Source organism: Prenolepis imparis, unplaced genomic scaffold, assembly GCF_030444845.1.
Source record: "Prenolepis imparis isolate NDT839.2.m4 unplaced genomic scaffold, iyPreImpa1.0 SCAF_5, whole genome shotgun sequence".
Lineage (NCBI taxonomy): Eukaryota > Metazoa > Arthropoda > Insecta > Hymenoptera > Formicidae > Prenolepis > Prenolepis imparis.
The window spans coordinates 19,142,666-19,162,842 of NW_028141163.1; the positions used below are offsets into that span (position 1 = coordinate 19,142,666).

General features: G+C 37.0%; 1 protein-coding gene across 1 annotated transcript; it reads left to right on the forward strand.

The window, feature by feature from the left end:
- Window positions 1-6,774: 6,774 nt before the first annotated feature.
- Window positions 6,775-16,357, forward strand: LOC145936478 (uncharacterized). The gene is made up of 6 exons (XM_083038735.1): window positions 6,775-6,892; window positions 7,240-8,106; window positions 8,193-8,855; window positions 8,974-9,785; window positions 10,184-10,855; window positions 16,205-16,357. The coding sequence occupies exons 1-6, from the start codon at window positions 6,775-6,777 to the stop codon at window positions 16,355-16,357; spliced, it is 3,285 nt and encodes a 1,094-aa protein (XP_082894861.1).
- The last annotated feature ends 3,820 nt before the right edge of the window (window positions 16,358-20,177 follow it).

Below are 20,177 nucleotides of genomic sequence, written 5' to 3' on the forward strand. Positions count from 1 at the left end.
TAACATCCAGTGGTCTATGAAATATACACCATTTATGTATTGGCTAAAATTCCAAATGTGCATTTCACCATCCGATGGGCTCTTGTATGTCGGTAATTAAATATTCGTATATCAATCTGTTAAATCGTTTTTAGCGTCCTCAGTGACCTCAAATTTTTGTTTGACATTCCAAAACCTTCATCAGCTAATACGGTATTATGTTTCCCTCATCATCATTAGGCAGTCTTCTTCCGTTAGGTACATTGAATGTATTTCCTTCAAATTGTCTTCCTATATCCTATATTTCGATTTTTTTTAAATGTCTGAGTCGCTCGAGCCTCCGTATGCACTAACATCATACAATAAATAAATTTGTAATCGGCGTCGGTCCAAGACATAGGAACACACGAAAAGTATTAAAAATAAGTCGTTATAGAAATAAGTCATTTGCTTTTGGATTGCAGCAAAATGGTTCGTACGTACAAAAAAAAAGATTAGCGATAAATAAGGAAATGATGAAGAAGCCGTAGTTGCCGTGAAAAAGGAAAAAATTCAAATGAAACATGCTGTAGAAATATTCAAGATGTTAGACTGATGCTGGCTCAAAATCATCAAATCATTAAAATTATTTAATTCATCATTATTTAATAAGAAAAAGAACGCGTTTATATTTATATAATTATAGCAGCGCTCTTCTTATCATGTTTATCGATAATATTTGAGATACAATATCTTCTTGATGTATTTTCGAGAGACAGCATTTTTATGTCTGGGATATGCATTTTATACAGGGTGATTCTAAACAACTGTTTGTCCTTAAAATGTCGTATTCCTGACTGAATTCTAAGAAGATTTTTTTTTTGCCAAAATTTGATCCGAAGCTTAGTTTTCAAATTATTAAAAGAAATAGTTAGCGAATTACGACACGAGTACGGGCGGTAGGTGTCGCGTTCTCCCCCTCCACGCCTCCCGCGACGAATAGCGGCACGCGACACCCGCATCGGCCCCCCGCGAATCGTATAAATAAGATGCAGATCGACAATGCAATCAATAATCCTTCGATTATTACAAGCGTTAAAAGGACAATATGACAACGTACAAAAACAAAGAATATTACGATATGTTGATGGCACTTGGCGAGTGTCACGGGCAGTATCACGTAGCTGCAAGACGATACGCCGAATTATATACAAATCGAGCAAGACATCCGTCGGCTCCCGTCATACTTCGAGCAGCTCAGAGATTATACGAGACTGGCAATGTCCGTCCGAACAAACACGATACTGGAAGAAATCGCGATGCAAGAAATTTGCGAAACACGGAGCAAGTTGTACGTGCTGTCGAGCATAATCCTGACACGAGTATTCGGGTGGTTGCTCGAGAACACAATTTATCATATTCAACGGTACAACGAATATTGAAAGAAGAAAGGTTGCATGTTGCACGCATTTCATTACACACGCGTGCAACATTTGCGACCAGAAGATTATCATGCAAGACGGACGTTTTGCGAAAAATTTATTGAGGAAAGTGGATAGAGATCCCAGATTCTTTTCTCGTGTGATATTCAGCGATGAATCGTTGTTCACACGAGATGGAATTTTCAATTCCCATAATATGCATTTTTGGAGCAAAGAAAATCCAAGAGTTACGCGGCTCAGAAATTTCCAAATTCGCTGGAAGATAAATCTGTGGGCTGGAATAATGGGAAATCAAATACTTGGGCCAGTTATTCTTCCAGATATTTTAACTGGCCAAACATACGTGGAATTTCTAAGAGAAAATATAGCGGATTTTTTAGAAGAAGTCCCACTATTAGAGAGAAACAAGATTGTTTTTCAACAAGACGGTGCTGGGCCGCACAACGCCAGAATCGTAACAAATTATTTGAACGAGCAGTTTCCTGGACGTTGGATGGGTCGGTATGACCCGATACGTTGGCCCGCAAGATCCCCGGATCTTAATCCTTTAGATTTTTTTTTATGGGAATATTGTAAAGAAATAATTTATATAACGCTTCCCGAGAACGTCGACGATTTAGAAACAAGATTGCAACATGCGATTTGGAATATTGAACAAGAAGTAATGGAGAAAGTTCAAAGAAATCTATTAAAACGCATGAGAGCTTGCGTTAGAATGGATGGTGGTCATTTTGAGCACCTATTATAAATTTTTTTGAAACTAAAAATCCGTTCTTTTTAGAGCGACCAAAGTCAATCCGCTCTTTTCAGAGCGACCAAAAAACAATCCGCTCTTTTCAGAGCGACCAACACATTCATACGTGGAACATCTTGTTCGCAAAAACATAAAAATAATTGTCTCGATTACGAAAAAAGGCAAAACAGTAGATAATGTTAAGTTATTAAAAAAAAAAAACATATTATAACGTATTATAATATGTACACACATACGCGACACACACATACACACACACACACACATCGCGTAGCGAACAGCTGATCGCAGCGAGCGCCTCACGCAGTCGCCAGCATCGGATAATGAGTTGCGCCGCTCCTGCCTACCGCCCGTACTCGTGCCGTAATTCGCTAACTATATCTTTTAATAATTTGAAAACTAAGCTTCGGATCAAATTTTGGCAAAGGAAAAATCGTCTTAGAATTCAATCAGGAATATGACATTTTAAGGATTGTTTAGAATCACCCTGTATATGTATTTATACTAAAAATTATATTTAAAAAAACGCTACGCATGGGTGCCATTGTCTGATTTTATGTTAAAAATAATATAATTTTTCATAAATAATATAAAGTTTGTTTATTTTGTCAACTGTCAAACTGTTAACCCTCGCAATAACAGCTGCTCGATGAAATTTAAATATAACGTACAAGGCAAATCGCGACAATCAATCAGACAAAATTGCAAGTTTATCTACATTAATTGTTTTTCAAATATGAATTTATAAGAAGATAATTGAAAGTTCGATCAGAAAGATCAATCAGACAAAGTGTCGAGTTTGCTCTAGTGGAATGTCGAGTTTGCTCCGGCATTTTTCAATGTGAAAATTTGTCTTCGCATTACTTTTCCTTTCCTGAAGACAAAACAAAGCGACTCATATTAAAAGTTTCTTAAACAATTTTGTACTTTTTAAATGTGTACAATTGAATTTGCTTGAAAATTTTAATTAGTTGTGCAAAATTGCCTTCAAAATTATGTTGAGTTTGCTACTCTATACAGATACACATCTAATAAAATTAAAAATTTTTATAATAAGAAATTGACTCTTCTTTTAATATTTAAATCATATCGATTTCGCTATGTTAGATTTAGCATTTCTGTTTATTTCATTTTGAAACGTTTCCTTAGTTTTCAGTAAAAAAGTTATAAAAGTAAATTATGAGACAATAAGTAAGTAAATAATTGGAACAAAATTGTCATTAATCAAGTTACTCTCAAAAGTGACTTATTTCGATTTCTTCGAGGCAAATTTTGATCACTTTTCCACAGATTTAGACAGATAAAACTACTACCATATTCAACATAAGATTACATGTATAACCTGCATGTCAGACCTTGTCTGATAAAGGACCTTTCAGGTATGCATTACCTGAAAGGTCCTTCCATCAGCATCAAAGAACTTTTAATGTTTCTGCAAAAAAAGGAATTTCTTCTAAAAGAAGATTTTACTTACGAAAATGTTGACATTATATATATTTTTATGAAAATTATACAATTCTCTTAGAATCTTAGAAATGTGTTGCACGTAAATTTAATGTAAACTGAGCAATGTTGAAAGAATAATCAATGATCAACTATAATTACTATAACTGTAATTGCAAAAAAATTACAATTTTTCTTTAAAATGTAACGCTTTTTTGCTGTAACGCTCTTCTGTAATCATCTATCTTCTTCTGTCTTTAAAACGCATATATAGAATGTGTTACGTCCAGGACCTTCGAGGGATAGGCCAGGAAGGCACAACGTAACAAATACTTCCCGCTTCCCGAAATCAGATTTCGGGTCGAACGAGCTGTTGGGCCATAATACCAGGTCAATGACTATGATAGTCGCTTTTACCTTGTTTAATTCGAGTGATCGTTCGGCGATCATTTTTCGGTAAGGGAATTTAATTCTTTTTATGCGGAACAGGAGCTTGTGTGATCTCAAGGAGGGTGGAAGAGAGGCAGGGAGGTTAAAAGACAGCTATTAAAATTTTCATTAAGATTTGATTATATTTGAACAAATAAATAAATATATGTATTTGACAATGTTAACATTGAATTTTAGTCGGCAGACAATACGCTGATTATATTTTGAAATAGCTAACGTTACAATAGATTACAATAATAAACATGAGAGAGAAAAGGAACATTCATAGTATATTGCATATACATATATTTATATCTACTTGTTTGTTAGATCGATTGTTTCGATCGCGGAAAATTCTTCTAGTTGAGAAGGAGAATTAGAAGTATCATTGAGAATTATAAGGAGAGGGGAAGGGGACCTAAGGGAATAACGATATTCAAGAGAAGGGGGAGGAGAAGGAATACATAATTGTTCAGGAGAATTTGGAGGGGAGTCATCAAGGATTATAAGCGGGAGTGAGAGGGGCCTAGGTGAATAGGAAGGGCCGAAAGAAGAAGAAAAAGAGGAAGGAGAAGGAGAACGTGATGACTCGCAAGATGTTAGAAAAGAATTCTGCGTTTCCGATGACTTTAAGCTATTAAAATCGCAATTTTGCGCAATTAGCCGCTTTGCAGCCTGAGCCAGAGTCATCCTTCCTAAATTTTTATTCTTCCAACGCCGGAAGGAAAAACGGAGATGGTGTGAGAGGAGGAGAGCAGGGATGAGTAAAGGAAAGGAAGAGAGGAGGGAGAAAAGGAGACAAGGAAGATGGTCTGTGGACAAAGGAAAAAGGCGAAGTCGGTGAAAGGAAGGAGGAAAGCAGGATGAGTTTAAGGAGAAGGAGAGAGGGAAAAAGGAGTTGGCAGAGAAGGAGATAAAGGAGAATGGAAAGAGGAAGAAGGAAGGAAAAAGGAGAGAGGGGTTGTTAGCATATTGTAAGGTCGCTATGGTTTAGCCAGGTTATGGAGAGGTGGGAGAAGTGTGTTGTAAAAGGTTCGGGAACGCTCCTTGTGAAAAGCGCCTTGTAAACCCTGAGCGGATAAACATTAAATGATGATATGTTATGTTATAAAACAGTACATAAAATGTTAATAAAGTCAAGTTTACAGATTAAACAGAATATTATATAATTGAGTTTAAAATTAATTAGACAGAACTTTTCTAAAAATTATTCGATTTTTTCAAATCGATTGACGGGCATTTCATCATTTGTTATACCATTAATACAAAAAAATTTATTTTTGCAATTCGATCCTGAATAGTGCCGTATTGCATAAAATTGTCAATTATTTTGCAAAACATGCATGTAGGGTTATTTTAAAAGATTAAAAATGAACTAAAATTTTTGTAAAGAAATGGAGCACATAAATATAAACAGTATTGTACATAAATTATATACACAATAACTTTACATGAATATAAACAAGTAATTTTTTTTAATTTTATTAGAACATTTTTGCTTGCAACTCTATGCGGTTCATATTTGATACGAAATGCTCTATGTGCATTAGAATACACCTTTTCTTAAAAAAAAAAAAAAAAAAAAAAAAACACCCAATAAGATAAGCCCTTCTTTCATCGTGAGGACAATCATTTTTCAATGCATGTTCTTACTTCGACAAATGTTAAAATAAAACTGTCAAATATCTTTTATTAAACAATTTTATTTTTCCTGATACTCGTACTATTGCGTTACAGAATAAGAGTTAATTAGTTTCAGTAATTTCCTGTAGAACACATTTTGCATATACTATTCTGTAATCATCTATCTTCTTCTGTCCACCCCTTTTATTTTGGAAACGGCTCAAAATTATGAAAAATCGCGAAATACGTGTTTGATTATTTCGAGGGACTACTCTTTTAAGCGGGTTTCGTTGTCCCCTCAAGAGAGAGCCCCAGGGGGACCCCAATTCAAAATTTTAAATAAAATCATCCATATTGTAGTATATCGTTTGAAAGGGCATAGAAAAAGAACATTTTTGGCGCAACCGGAGTTGATACGATGATGATTAGAAGGCCTAAAACTCTCATCGATTCTATAGATCGTATAGATTTACAGTTCAGAGTAAGGATGGACATACTGTGGAGAGCTTCTGCAGAGTGTACATAAGATTTGCATTTGTGCTGTCTGCAATCAGCAAACGTGTAAAAATTAGTATTACGATAGATTTCACAAACGTTTCAAATAAGAAATTAATTATACGGAAATAGTGTAATGACTTCGATAATGTGCTCTGAAGAAGTGATAACCATCATTCTTAGCTACGATGATATAAGTATAAGTAGAGGATATTGGCAACTTCAGACACACGTGCACGCAATTCCAGTGGACAGTCAAATCCAAGAAGGTTTGGCAAACAAAATATTTGCAGAGGTAATTGTTTGTTTATATGAATAGTTTGCTTATGAATATTATTGTAATTTAATTTTTTATAACTACCTTATCGTTTTATATAACACTTTTCTACGAAAGATATTTTTTATAAAAATATAATGAATATAAAATATAAAATTGTATTTCGCGCCTCTTCCTCGAGATCATAGTTGTAGTACCTCCCACTTTCACAGTGTCGCCACAAGTCTTCAAAGCTAGGGAAAGTCAAATTCCCTATGTGGCGCGGTCCACGCGCCCCTTGCGTATTCGCATCTATCTTCATTCTTTCGCTTTGTGTCAGTGTCTTCACTTACAGATTGCATAAGAAACTAATCATGGGAAAGAAGGAAAAAAGGAGAATATCATCGGTCGAAGAGGATAAGGAGAACCGGGAGCTACGACGAAAAATTCGACGATTGGAGGAGAAACTGGATCGAGAGAAGGAAAAGCGACGTAAGTAAAGGAACTAACCTCACTTTAACGCCCGCGAGGCAAACGAGACGCCTGAACTTTTTGAAAGTTCACATACCACGTATCAATACAGTGGTTGTGCTAACGATTTTATCGTTATGCACTGCGATTCTGGTTTGATCAGAAAGCAAGTCTTCGTTTGACGAACAAAAAACAATATGCTATTATGACGGCTCGGGTTTGACCCGCAGAGCTTGTTATTTCTGGCCCTTACCAGAATGCATACTTTCGTTTGACGAAAAAAGACAGCAGACTTGGGTTTGACCATGGTAGCTCGTTTGTTTTTAATGCAAAAAAAAAAAATTGGTAATTGTACTGTTGCTCTACAGGTAAACGCTCGTTGTCTCGACTTTCGCCGAGACGCTCGGCGTCTCGAGGACGCTCACCGACCAGATACTCGTCGGAATATTCGCAGTATCGAGATTGCTCACCGTCCCGATCGTTCAGGCGTTCACCAGCTCGATCCCCATCAAACTCGTCCACTAGACGTTCAAAATCGGGAGATCGTGCGGCATCTCGATCTATATCGAGACACGCGACGCCAAGCATCATACTAGAAAATACTCTCGATAAGGCGAGCGTGGACGACGCAGCACAGGTTCTGGCATCCGCCAAACCGTTAGAACAGAAGGAGCCTGAAACAATACCGGCAGGGCCGTCGAACGACGTTTCGCAAACGATACCAGAACATGAAATCGAACTTCAACAGGAAATAGTAAGCGTGATTGGGGCTCGTCTGGAATCGGACAAGAAGACAGCTGCTGCGGTCCATAAGGATGTAGCTCTTCGCTGGTCGGAAATTTTAAAGAAAGGACTCCCGCCAGAGGAAGTCAAGTCACTTTTGGAAAAATATCCGATTCCAGAGAATTGTAGTTTTATCTCTGTCCCAAAGTTAAACGCAGAGATCACTGCTGCTATACAAGAAGCTGCAATTAAGAGAGACAAACGCATCGTCGAAAAACAGGAACGTATTGCTGCAGGTCTTGGTGCAGTGGGAAAAGCAATTTCAATCACGCTCAAGATGGATATTCCAGAAAAACTCGAATTGCTCGAAAAATTAAGCGACGGTGGTAGGCTTCTCGCCTCAATCCACAGGGAAGAGTCTCTCGCTAGAAAAAATATTATTCTAGCTAATCTAAATTTATCTATGAAAACCACACTCTCAAACACGTCGGTCGACGAGTGGTTATTCGGAGGTGATTTGGGGGAAAAAATAAAATTGGCTCAAAATCTAGAAAAGACATCAAAAGTCTTGAAACCTCCGCCAAAGCCGTTGCAACAGAGAAACCCGCAGAAAAATACAAAAAACTTGAAAGGCCCGCCACGCCAATCAACATACAAGAGTCGAACGGCGACGTCAGGCGGGCAACGCAAAACATCTTCCAACAGCTCGGACGTGAGGAAGTCATCTCATCGCAGGGAGCCGACCCGTCCCTACAGGAGACGTCATTAGACGCATCGACAAACGTAGGTAGACCAGCTGGTAGACTAAAATCCTTTTTTAGAGCGTGGTCAAAAGTAACCAACGACCCGGTGATCCTAGAATGGATTCAGGGTTACGAAATCCCCTTCGAATCACCGCCGAGTCAAGTGAATTGTCCGGTCGAACGCACGTGGTCCGATCATGAGAAATCATTGATTGAAAAGCAAATTAATAAGTTAATTGTTAAGGGAGCGATTGAGAAATGTTCTTCGTCAGAGGGCCAATTTCTATCAAAGATTTTTGTGGTTCCTAAGCCGGATGGAACACATAGATTAATATTGAATCTTAAAAAACTTAACCAGTTTGTTACAGCGGAGCATTTCAAAATCGAAGACTGGAAAGTCGCAAAGAGGCTAATCAGTCTCCATGACTATATGGCAACATTAGATTTGAAGGACGCGTACTATCTCGTACCCATCGAAAAGGAAAATAGAAAATTTTTGCGTTTCCCAGAGGCGAATTGTTTGAATTCACCTGCTTACCTTTCGGTCTAAACGTAGCACCGTGTGTTTTTACAAACTTTTGAAACCGGTGGCAGCATATTTGAGAAAACGCGGTCTAACTTCTGTTTTTTATCTAGATGATATTTTACTTATTGGACGATCTTACGAGAAATGCGTTAATAATATTCGAGAGACGACCACGCTGTTACAAGAGCTCGGGTTTATAATTAACGAAAAGAAGAGCCTTACAGTCCCAACTCAACGGTGCAAATATTTAGGATTAATTTTTGATTCAAAAAAGATGTCTATAGAATTACCGAAAGAAAAAATACGTCGAACCGTGGATTTATTGAATAAATTCAGTAAAACATCACGTTGCACGATAAGAGAATTTGCAGCCTTCGTGGGCACGTTGATCTCTCGGTGTCCGGCTTTGAAGTACGGGTTGTTTCATGTGAGAGGCTTTGAAAAGGAAAGATCTCGCGCGCTGGAGATTAATCATAATAATTTCGATGCAACGATGACCCTCTCAGCAGATTTAGGCGAAGATTTTGCGTGGTGGAAAAAGAATATTCAGTTCGCGAGCGCACCAATGACCGAACCTAAGTATGAGCTCGAAATTTTCTCTGATGCGTCTCGCACAGAATGGGGCGTTTTTTGCGAGAATCAACGTAGTCATGGGTACTGGAAGGCTGAAGATTTGGACTCACACATCAATGTACTAGAACTAATGGCGGCGTTTTTTGGTCTGAAATGCTTCGCAATTGACAGACGACGTAGTAATATCATGTTACGTATGGATAACACAACGGCAATTGCATATATCAACCGCATGAGGGACAGTCGTTTTGAAGATCTTAGCTCCCTTGCCAGAGAAATTTGGCAATGGTGTGAACGGAGAGAAATTTGGATTACGGCATCATATATCCGCTCTAGCGAGAACGTTGAGGTAGATCATGAGTCACGGAAATTGCAGCCGGAAACAGAATTCGAGCTTTCCGATAACGCCTTCCAAAAGATCGTCAAAATTTTTGGACAATCGAAGATTGATTTATTCGCCTCAAGAGCGAATACGAAATGTCATCGATACGTGTCATGGCAGAGAGATCTCGACTCTATCGCCATCGACGCTTTTACACTGGAATGGAAACGGTGGTTTTTTTACGCCTTCCCTCCTTTCTCTGTAATTTTAAGAGTCTTAAGAAAAATTGAAAATGAAGGCTCGAATGGCATAGTGGTCGTGCCATACTGGGAGGCCCAACCGTGGTTTCCTCTGTTTTTGTCCTTACTCGATGCTGAGCCCATTATTTTCCAGCCGAATAAAAATTTGATACGATCTTCTTACAGAGAGGCACACCCTTTGTGGCATCGTCTTTCATTGGTGGCCGGCAAGCTATCCGGGAAGCCTTCATCCGAAAAGAAGTTCCACTGGAATCGGTGGATATTTTAATAGCGTCTTTATCAGAATCATCGCTCCGGCAGTACGAGTCCGGTCTCAAAAAATGGTGGACTTTTTGCACAAACAAAAAAGTTGACCCTTTTTCTGGCTCTACGAACAACATATTGTTGTTTCTCACGGAAGAGTTCAAAAAGAGTGCATCACTCAGTTCATTGAACTGCTACAGGTCAGCGATTTCTTTAATTGTAGGACCGGAGTTGGGGAAAAACGAAAAAGTCCAGCGATTTTTTAAAGGTGTAGCAAAATTGAGACCGGCTGCTCCCAGATATGACTCGACTTGGGATCCTCAGATTGTTTTAAAATATTTATCGAGTTGGTACCCAAACGAAAAACTGAATTTGGAATGTTTAACGCTGAAACTAGTGACTTTGTTGGCCCTAGTTACAGGACATCGTATACAAACCTTCGCGCTGATTGATATAAGAAATATTTACCAAGCGAACGAGAATTCGTTGGAGATAAAAATTCCGGATACAATAAAGACATCCGGCCCCAATAGGAAACAACCGGTGCTAAGGTTACCGTTTTTCACTCGAGACAAATCCGTCTGCGCAGCTACAGTATTATTAGTGTATTTAAAAAAAAACCCAAGATATACGCGGATCGGTGAAGAAATTATTTATATCATTTAAAAGACCATATAAAGCGGTAGGCACACAGACGCTTAGTCGGTGGATAAAGAAAGTTATGTTCAAAAGCGGTATAGATGTCAATATTTTTTCGGCGTATAGTACACGCCATGCATTGACGTCGGCAGCAAAACGACAGGGCGTTAATATCGACTTAATACGAAAAACTGCCGGCTGATCAAAAGACTCTGAAACTTTTGCGCGATTTTATGATCGTTGCGTCACCGCGGAAAACGCGCAATTTGCAGAAGCGGTATTAGAAACCTAAGTATTAACATAGCCAAAAATAAAATAAAATAAAATAAATATATATTAACATAAATTGTAACATGGTTAACATTACAGTTGACCACGACAAGTTAATAGGATAGAACCCCTTTTCCTTTTTTTGCTCTTGTACGGCATTAACTAAAATAAAGTTTTTTTCTATAGTAATACTGCTGCCGTAACTGGCTTTAAACGACTACAACTATGATCTCGAGGAAGAGGCGCGAAATACAATTGAGGATTGAACGAACTTACCTAAGTGAAGTTCAATCATGATTGTATGAGGCGCCTCTTCCGAAGAGATCAGTCCCTCCCTCCCATCTATCTCGAGGGAGATAGCCAGATTCTACGTTACGGCAGAGCTTTAAAGAATGAAGATAGATGCGAATACGCAAGGGGCGCGTGGACCGCGCCACATAGGGAATTTGACTTTCCATAGCTTTGAAGATTTGTGGCGACACTGTGAAAGTGGGAGGTACTACAACTATGATCTCTTCGGAAGAGGCGCCTCATACAATCATGATTGAACTTCACTTAGGTAAGTTCGTTCAATCCTCAATTATCTATATATATAAAATCCCTATTCTGTTTGTCGTTGAAATAATCGGGTACTTCCCGAGTAGATATACTAGGCCAATTCTAACCTTGGTCCTCTGAGGGGGGTGCGGGGCGCGGGGGGTTCTCCATGGCGAGGGGTATGACGTCACGCGGGGCGGGGGTATCTCGATGGTGCGGGGGCTGACGTCACGCGGGTGGAGGGTATGTTTCGACAAAGGAGGGGGAGTTTTCTGAGTGCAATATTTGTAGATGGTATCTTTACGACTTTTTTATGAGGGATCTTAAACATTTTCCCAAAAGGTATAGAACAAACGCCGATGATCGACAATTTTATACCCTCGTTAGTATAATTTTATTACGGAAGCGCCGATGTCCGGCTGCTCGAACTTGTCAACGGAGCGTTCTAGAATTCATTAAAACTATGTTTTTTTTTTTTCCATTTTATGAACAAAATGTCCATTAAATGTCCATAAATCATTAGGATATTATGGAAAGAAATGAAGATTTTAGGGCCGACGCTGCGACGAACATTATTTATAGATGCAAATGTAAAAGCGTTGACGTTCGGCAGCTTTGTACCCTCGCGGAAAATCGGTCGTAAACGAGAGCGAAACATCTTCCTTAATATTTTTTAAGGAAGAATTGCGACGTATCGGCTCCAACGTTCGGCTGCTCGAATTTTTATAAACAGATAGCGCTCGATTTTATTACTATGATATTTCTTTGCGATAATTTTGAGAGGGATAGGGCTGAAGCTTATGGAGAGTGGGTCTCCGCGTCAAAAAGTCTTTAGCATTCGACGAGTTAAAGTGTCCTATGCGAAGTGTCAGTGGCACAGTGTAGTGAGTTAAAAAGAAATGGAAAATAATAATTTCGAGAGAATATTAGACGAGTCATCTGATGAAGATCACGAGTTGTCGGATAACAGTGTAGACGAATCTGACGAAGATCACGCGTTGTCGAGTGACAGTAATTATATTAGTAATCGCAGTGAGGAGCTTACGGATATTCACGACAAGGTAGTGTCTAATTCACAAATCCTTGCGCTAAACGGACGTACAAAAGTTTGCGCCATATATTTTTATTATTCTACGGGTGGTGCTCTGGCTTTATGTACTTCATGTATGATCTCTATTCAAGATTTCGGACACATGTATGCTGTACGAAAGCATGTGATTAAATTACACAATGCAGTGGATTGTCGATGGTGTTGCAATTGTAGAGAATCATTGTGTCAGATATTTCCATGTGATATGTGTCCTATTTGCACAAAATAAACTTTTGGAGATTGTGCTGGGACACTTAAAGTGAGAATTCTACAAGTGTGAAAATGGCGACTCAGAAAAAATCGAAGGACATGTCTTCGGTGGTACAGTTTCTACGAAATCGTGAACTCGGTGTACAGAAACCCCAAACAAAAGATTTGGCCCATTTTATAGAAATTCATGAAGATATTTTAAGAACAACTGGCGGTTTATCTAAATGCTTCAGAGCACACAACAATATCAAATGCTTTCGACGTCGCTATAAAAGCTGTGTGGTTTATTTTAAAGGATCTGAGGACCCATATATTGGTCGAATGTATATGCCATCACCATCGGCATCATGCGAATCATCGGATTATGATTTTTCGGATCAAGATATTGAGGAACCATTATGATTTTTCAGACCGAGTGTTATAGCCCGAACTATAACCAGTAGTTATTAGAAATTAGAATTTACTGAATATCTTTATAGAATACTGTAAAACATTTTTGCTTATAAAAGAGCGCTCTCGACAAACGCTCGTCGCGTGAAAACGCTAACGCAGCGAGACACGCGCGAAGCACCGGAAATCGCGAGCTGCAAGCGAAGGCCAGGGACTTCGACCTGCTTCGCTTGCATTTATGCATTTAGACCAAAAACGCGTGAATATTATTAACCAATCGGGGACTTGTTTCCAAGGGCCTCGCCCGTTGAAAATCAAAGAACAAAAGAAGATATAAGACGGAGAGCCCGCCCGCGAAGGCAGTCTCGAATAAAACTCCTAAACATCAAGACGGAGTCTCGAATACAATTCCTAAACATCAAGACGTGGTCGCTAATAAGAATCCGGAACATCAGGACGAGACTCACTAATAAAAAATCTGAATCATTAAGAGAATAACTAATAAACGCTCGTTAGCCAAACATCGAATGTTACGCGACTATATATATATATATATATATATATATTATATATATATATTTAAAGAAAGGTCGAGAAATAAAGTGAAACCAAATTTAATCAGAAATAAGAGTCGATTTAATCAAAAGAAGAGAATAATCCTCCTATCTTCCTACGACGTCCCGGTCGACCCGAGGATCCTCATCCTTAATTCGGCGCAACCCCAGTGCCTTGTTCGAGGCACACAACACCGAGATATTGAGGAACCGTATTCTCCCTAACCTGTCATGGAGGCAATATGTAATACTTGTAAGTATTTATTCAAATAAATTAAAATATTTATAAATTAATAAAAAAAAATTTTTCTGTTATGCAGAAGGGGCCCCTTGCTGTCCCATTATGGTCCTCTACCGCCTCGCAGCCGCTGCTCCTCCGCTTGCCGCCGACGAATTTAAAATTTTTATATTTTGTATTTTAAATTTATATTGTTTATCTATTTATCTTATTATTTGTATTTTTCTTATATATTCATATTATATTATTATATTCTTATATATTCTTATATTTTAAATTTTAAATTCACACATTCATACGCGCGCACGCACACACACACACACACACACACTCTCTCTCTCACACACACACACACCCACACAAAATTATAAATATTACACATACCTATTTTATGAATAAAAAAATATTTTAAATATAAAAATACATATTTTACTTTAGAATAATTCCTCTCTTTCCTCCCATTTATATTAAGAATATTATTATAAAAGAATTATTATTATTAATATTGGAAAAAAATATTATTTAAAAAAAAAATCTCCTTCGCATGCACCTCGAGCTATCTCTTTCTTCTCTCTCGCGCAATCTCTCTCACGGTCCCTAGCCTCGCACTATCTGTCTCTCTTTCGTGTACCTCGCCGCGACATCTCTCTCCTTCACATGCGCTATCTCTTTCTTCTCTCTCACGCTACCTCTCATTGTCAGTCTCTAGCCTGGCGTTTCCCCTTCCCCGTATGACGTCAGACCCCGCAAGGACCACGCAACAAGTTATGTGTGAGAGCTGCTTACGGGTGGGAGAAAGATGGAGAATGGAAATGCATGCAAAAATTACATCATAATTTAGACTTTAAAAACTCTTTATTTATATATTTTTTCGTACATATTATGGACTAAAAACTAAAGCTGCCAGCTCACAATCGGTAAGTTGATGTTTATTGAAGGCGTCGCTAGCGCGTATTACATTTGATACTTCTTTAGGATTCGTTACATTGGACGCGATATTTGAAAATTGTGTAAATTTAACATTGACTGTCTCGGTAATTTTAACCAATCGATCAAAAGATACATCAATGTATGGATCGAGATCGAACATACGGTGTAACGTCGATTCGATCATCATCATGCATACATTTGAAGATTCGAGACTTATGAGTTTGGCGTTGTTAATCGTATGAACTCGCATTGTTAGCGGTCCAACGCTTATAAAACTGTGGACATCAGAGTCCGAAGAAAACTTTAAAGTATCATCGAATATGAAATTTTTATGCTTTTATTCCATATATTCCTACAATTTGTTTTGAAGATCTTATTATTGAAAATTATTGTACGGAATTTACAAATTTGACATAATAACTTTATAAAAGCGTATTTATTTCAAATTCAAAAGGAGGCTATATGGAGCCACGCGTAGGGTGTAGGTACGCAAATATTAAAAACAAACTTGTTGGAAAAACAAATTTATTGAATCTAAACGTTTCGGTCCTTTCTTTGGACCTTCTTCAGTAAATTTAATACAATAAATAATAATGGGGAATCTACATACTACCATACGTAGCGCAAAAGCCGTGAGCCCCCCCTATCGATATCCCATTAGATAGACAAAGTGACATAATATGTCATGAGGTACTCAAAAGTGGACTATAATGACGAGTATAGTGAGGAATTTCCGAAAGGGGGCTTACTCTTACTCACACACTCATCCATCGCACGTTCACACGACCGTACGCGGACGCGCACGACGCACTCGTCGAGCTAAGTATCGCTAAGTGTCGTCGAGCTAAGTTATTAAGTGCAGTGCAAAATGCCTTTTGGATCGGGATACATTTTGAGCCCAAATTTTTTTAACAAGAATGTCCTTAGGACTTCATGAAATAATAGACATAATATCTTGGAAGACCCACCTGCTAGAAAATTTATTGAGGACTCTGTTCCTTATATTCACAATGCCGGTAAGTTTTTATTATTATATAATAAATTTGTTTATTAATATTATCTACTAAATATTTGTCGATTTTCAGAAGATAACCGAGGAATCCGTCCAAATCGGCGGATACCTTAATCTTCGGCATATGGAACAAGTACGAAATTATCGGTGGTGTGATCGGCGGGAATTGGGCGAGCTATGGGGCGACGCGGAGGGGATCGTGGAATGGGCACAGGATTACTGGTAGGATGACGTCTTCTGCCTCAGAAAATTGTTCGGCGAGGAATCATATCCTCCCGAACCTGTCAGGGAGGAATTATGGGTCTAGTGAGTATCTCTTTTTAATTTTAAAAATTATTAAAATAATAAAATAATTAATAAAAATTTTAAATTTTTTAAGTTGTTTTTATATCGCTAGTACAATAATCAAAGGGGTAGTTGTAAATTAATCAACCAAACTAGCCAAAATTTGTTTATTTAATAGAAGTTACGACGCTTCGACCATATGGTTGTGGTCCTTTTCAAGTATAAACTGAAATAATAATTAATTTAAAAAAAAACCGTTTGAATACAAAAAAAAACAGTAATATACATAAATGGATTTGCTGTAAAATTTTGAGTACATACGTTCTTATTGAAACACTTCACAAATTTGAGTTAAAACAAATCATTAACATCTTGTCGAATTTTAAAGAGAGAGAGAAACATTGTATCAGTATGAAACTTTGTCAGTGATTGAAATATAAAAATAGGAAACCAAGCTAAACGACCTTTATTATTTTGTCATAGATTTTATTTAGGCTATCTGTGTCCTTTTGTAGGTTGATTGTATTATTGAAATTTTTAATATATAACATTTCCGCGATTTCTCTCTTTTTCACATATTTCTCATTATGTAATATATTAGGTTTTGTCCAAATCAAATTCATGTCCGAATTCCAACTTATGTTTACTTATAACGGAATGATTGGCTTCATGCAATTTTATATTGTTAAAATGCTCTTTCACTCGAGTACGCAAGTGCCTTTTTGTTTGGCCGATATATGACGCATTACAATTTTTGCAATCTAATTTATATACAACATTAGTTCTCTGATCATTATGTAAATTATCTTTACCACGTTTAATCAATGTATTTAGTTTTTTTTTGGTTATTTTATAGACGTTAAAGCCCATGCCACGCATAACACGACATAGATCATAACTCACATCTTTAGCATATGACAATGAAATAAAAGATGTTCTGTCAGATTGTCCACGATTCATATCACAATCATTATTGTGATTACGATTTTTAATACATTAATTCTTTTTTTTTTTTGTATATGTCGTTTGATGATGTGTTTAGGGAAACAATTATTAAGTAAGATATCATTCACCATCTCAATGTTTTTATGATGGAAAATGTCATTGGATAGTAGAATGGCATGATCAACCAGATTATAAATAGTATTAATTTTATATTTTAAAGGGTGGTTAGAAAAAAAAGTTTATATATCTTCCAGAACATGTAGGTTTCCTGTACCAATTAGTAATGAATCTATTGTCAGAACGAATGATCGTTGTATTTAGGAAATTAATGAAAGAACTGACTTCAATTTCATATGTGAAATTCAAGCGTTGGTGGTAATTATTAAAAGTCATTAATATCACATCTATTTTTGTACGTGGCAATATAGCAAAAACGTCGTCTACATATCTATAATATATGGGGACAGTGAAACTTAACAAACTTAAACATTGTGTCTCCAAATCATCCATCACAATATCTGCTAGGATAGGTGATAAAAGAGAACCCATCGGGCTGCCAAATATTTGTTCATAAAACTGACCTTTGAAGCTGAAACTAGTTGAATCTAAAATCAATTCTATTGCATGTAAAAATTGAGCTAAATTGAAATTTGTGTTCTTAGCAATGTCAGTCCAACGTTTTTCAATGGCATTTAAAACCAACTCTTTAGGAATATTTGTGAATAATGAACTAACATCTAAAGATATCATTATATCATTATCATTAATAAAAGTATCTTTAATATTTTTAACGTTTATCGCTCGTTTATCGCAGTCTGTAACGCTAACTCAGAAACGACTTTGAACGGCTCAAGAACGGCTACGAACGGCTCAAGAACGGCTCAAGAACAGGTCAAGAACGGCTACGAACGGCTACGAACGACTACGAACGGATCAAGAACGGCTACGAACGCCGTTCTTGATCCGTTCGTAGTCGTTCGTAGCCGTTCTTGAGCCGTTCTTGACCCGTTCGTAGCCGTTCTTGACCCGTTCTTAACACATTCGTAGATGTTCCTGACCCGTTCCTGAGCCGTTTTTGAGCCGTTCTTGCGTTGTTTACTTCCGTTCTTGACCCATTCGAAAATCGTTCTTGATTCGTTCGCTACCTTGTTCACAGTCGTTTCTAACCCGTTCATAGCCTTCTTTGACCCGTTCGCAGCCGTTTTTTCGAGGAGAAGAGATCACCATTAGATTGCACGTACGACGACGACAGCGGTAACGATGTCACCGTTGATGTCACCCCCGCGATCGCTGAAAGACTCTTGGCTACCGTGTATAACCGCGTAAATATCGCGTCCACTGTAACGGATAATAAAGAAGTATCAAATATAATACGCGCCAGCAACACCTTCAACAAGCATCAGCTCATCGATTGCGACCTGGCAACTTTAGTTTTTTATAAAAGGAGACATTAAAAGGCCAAAAAAGAGCTAAATATGGTTTGTTGTTATTTTGTGTTAATAATTGATATTTAATAAAATAAAAATAAAAAATAAAAATAGACGTTTCGACTGTCACAGCAGTCTTTATCAATACATTAGTTTAAAAACAATTTAATAATTACGAGTTGACATGTGAAGAGTGTCATAATATAATGAAATAAGAGTTAACATTAAATAGTTAACGCAATCCATACTTATTGTAGCGAAATTAACATATTAATATAAAAATTAAGTCCTTAATGATATGAGCTTGATGAACAAAAAAAAACATGTAATATATATTGATTTGCCAAAGATGTGTGAGTTGTAATGGTCCAAGAAGTAACTTGATATATTTGAGATGGAAAACATATTCATCGTTGAAGGACGAGAAGATGCTTATCAAATATTACATAAATTGCTTTGATGGGTGTTGTTATTTTTGGAAATCTTCTGTGGATTAATGTTAATTTGATTACTAAAAATGATTGTAAGTAGTAATGATTGGCAAATTAATTCGATAACTTACATCACCCGCCATGGTCAAATAATTTTTTTATTGTCTAGAGGTATAGAAAATACTGTGTCGCTGACCTCGCACTAACAACTAATGTTTTTTTTTCTCAAACTCATGCGTGGTACATCAACTCGGTTTAAATATGTAAATAAGCTAATCATAAACATATAACAGATTGAAACAAATATAACTGTAAACAATTATTTATCTGTTAAGATGTCGAGAATGTCAAAATATGACCCACCCAATAATTTCGTGTCTTTGTTTAGATTAAGACCGTTTTTATTCTTTTATATGTAACATCTCGGAAATTAGTTTTTTGTTATAATTGCTTTCGCGGTCTAAAATTTTAACATTATTCCAATCAAAAGCATGGTTTTGATTTGTAATATGTTCTGAAATCACTGACTGCTTTGTTGGATCTAATTTTATATTTTCTATGTGTTCTTTGATTCTAGATCTTAACTGTCTTTTTATCTGCCCCACATAGGAAGCGTTACATTCTGAGCAATTTATTTTATAAACTACATTATAAGATGGATTCCCGTTATCTTTATATACTTTAATAAATTTATTAAGTTTATTAAGTATTCTGTATCCCACTTTATGTTTCGATTTTCTCATTGAATGGGTAATCGATTCGGAAATCGAGTTGATGTATGGTATAACTAAGAACTTATTTTCAGTATTTTTTTTTTTTTTTTTTAGTCAACCGTGATGAAGTTATTTCATTGTTGTTGTTGAATTTGTTCTTAATGAGGTATTTTATCCTGCGATTGATTTCATCAAAAAATGAGATGGAGAGGAAAACCGTTGCAGAGCAATATATTTATAATTTT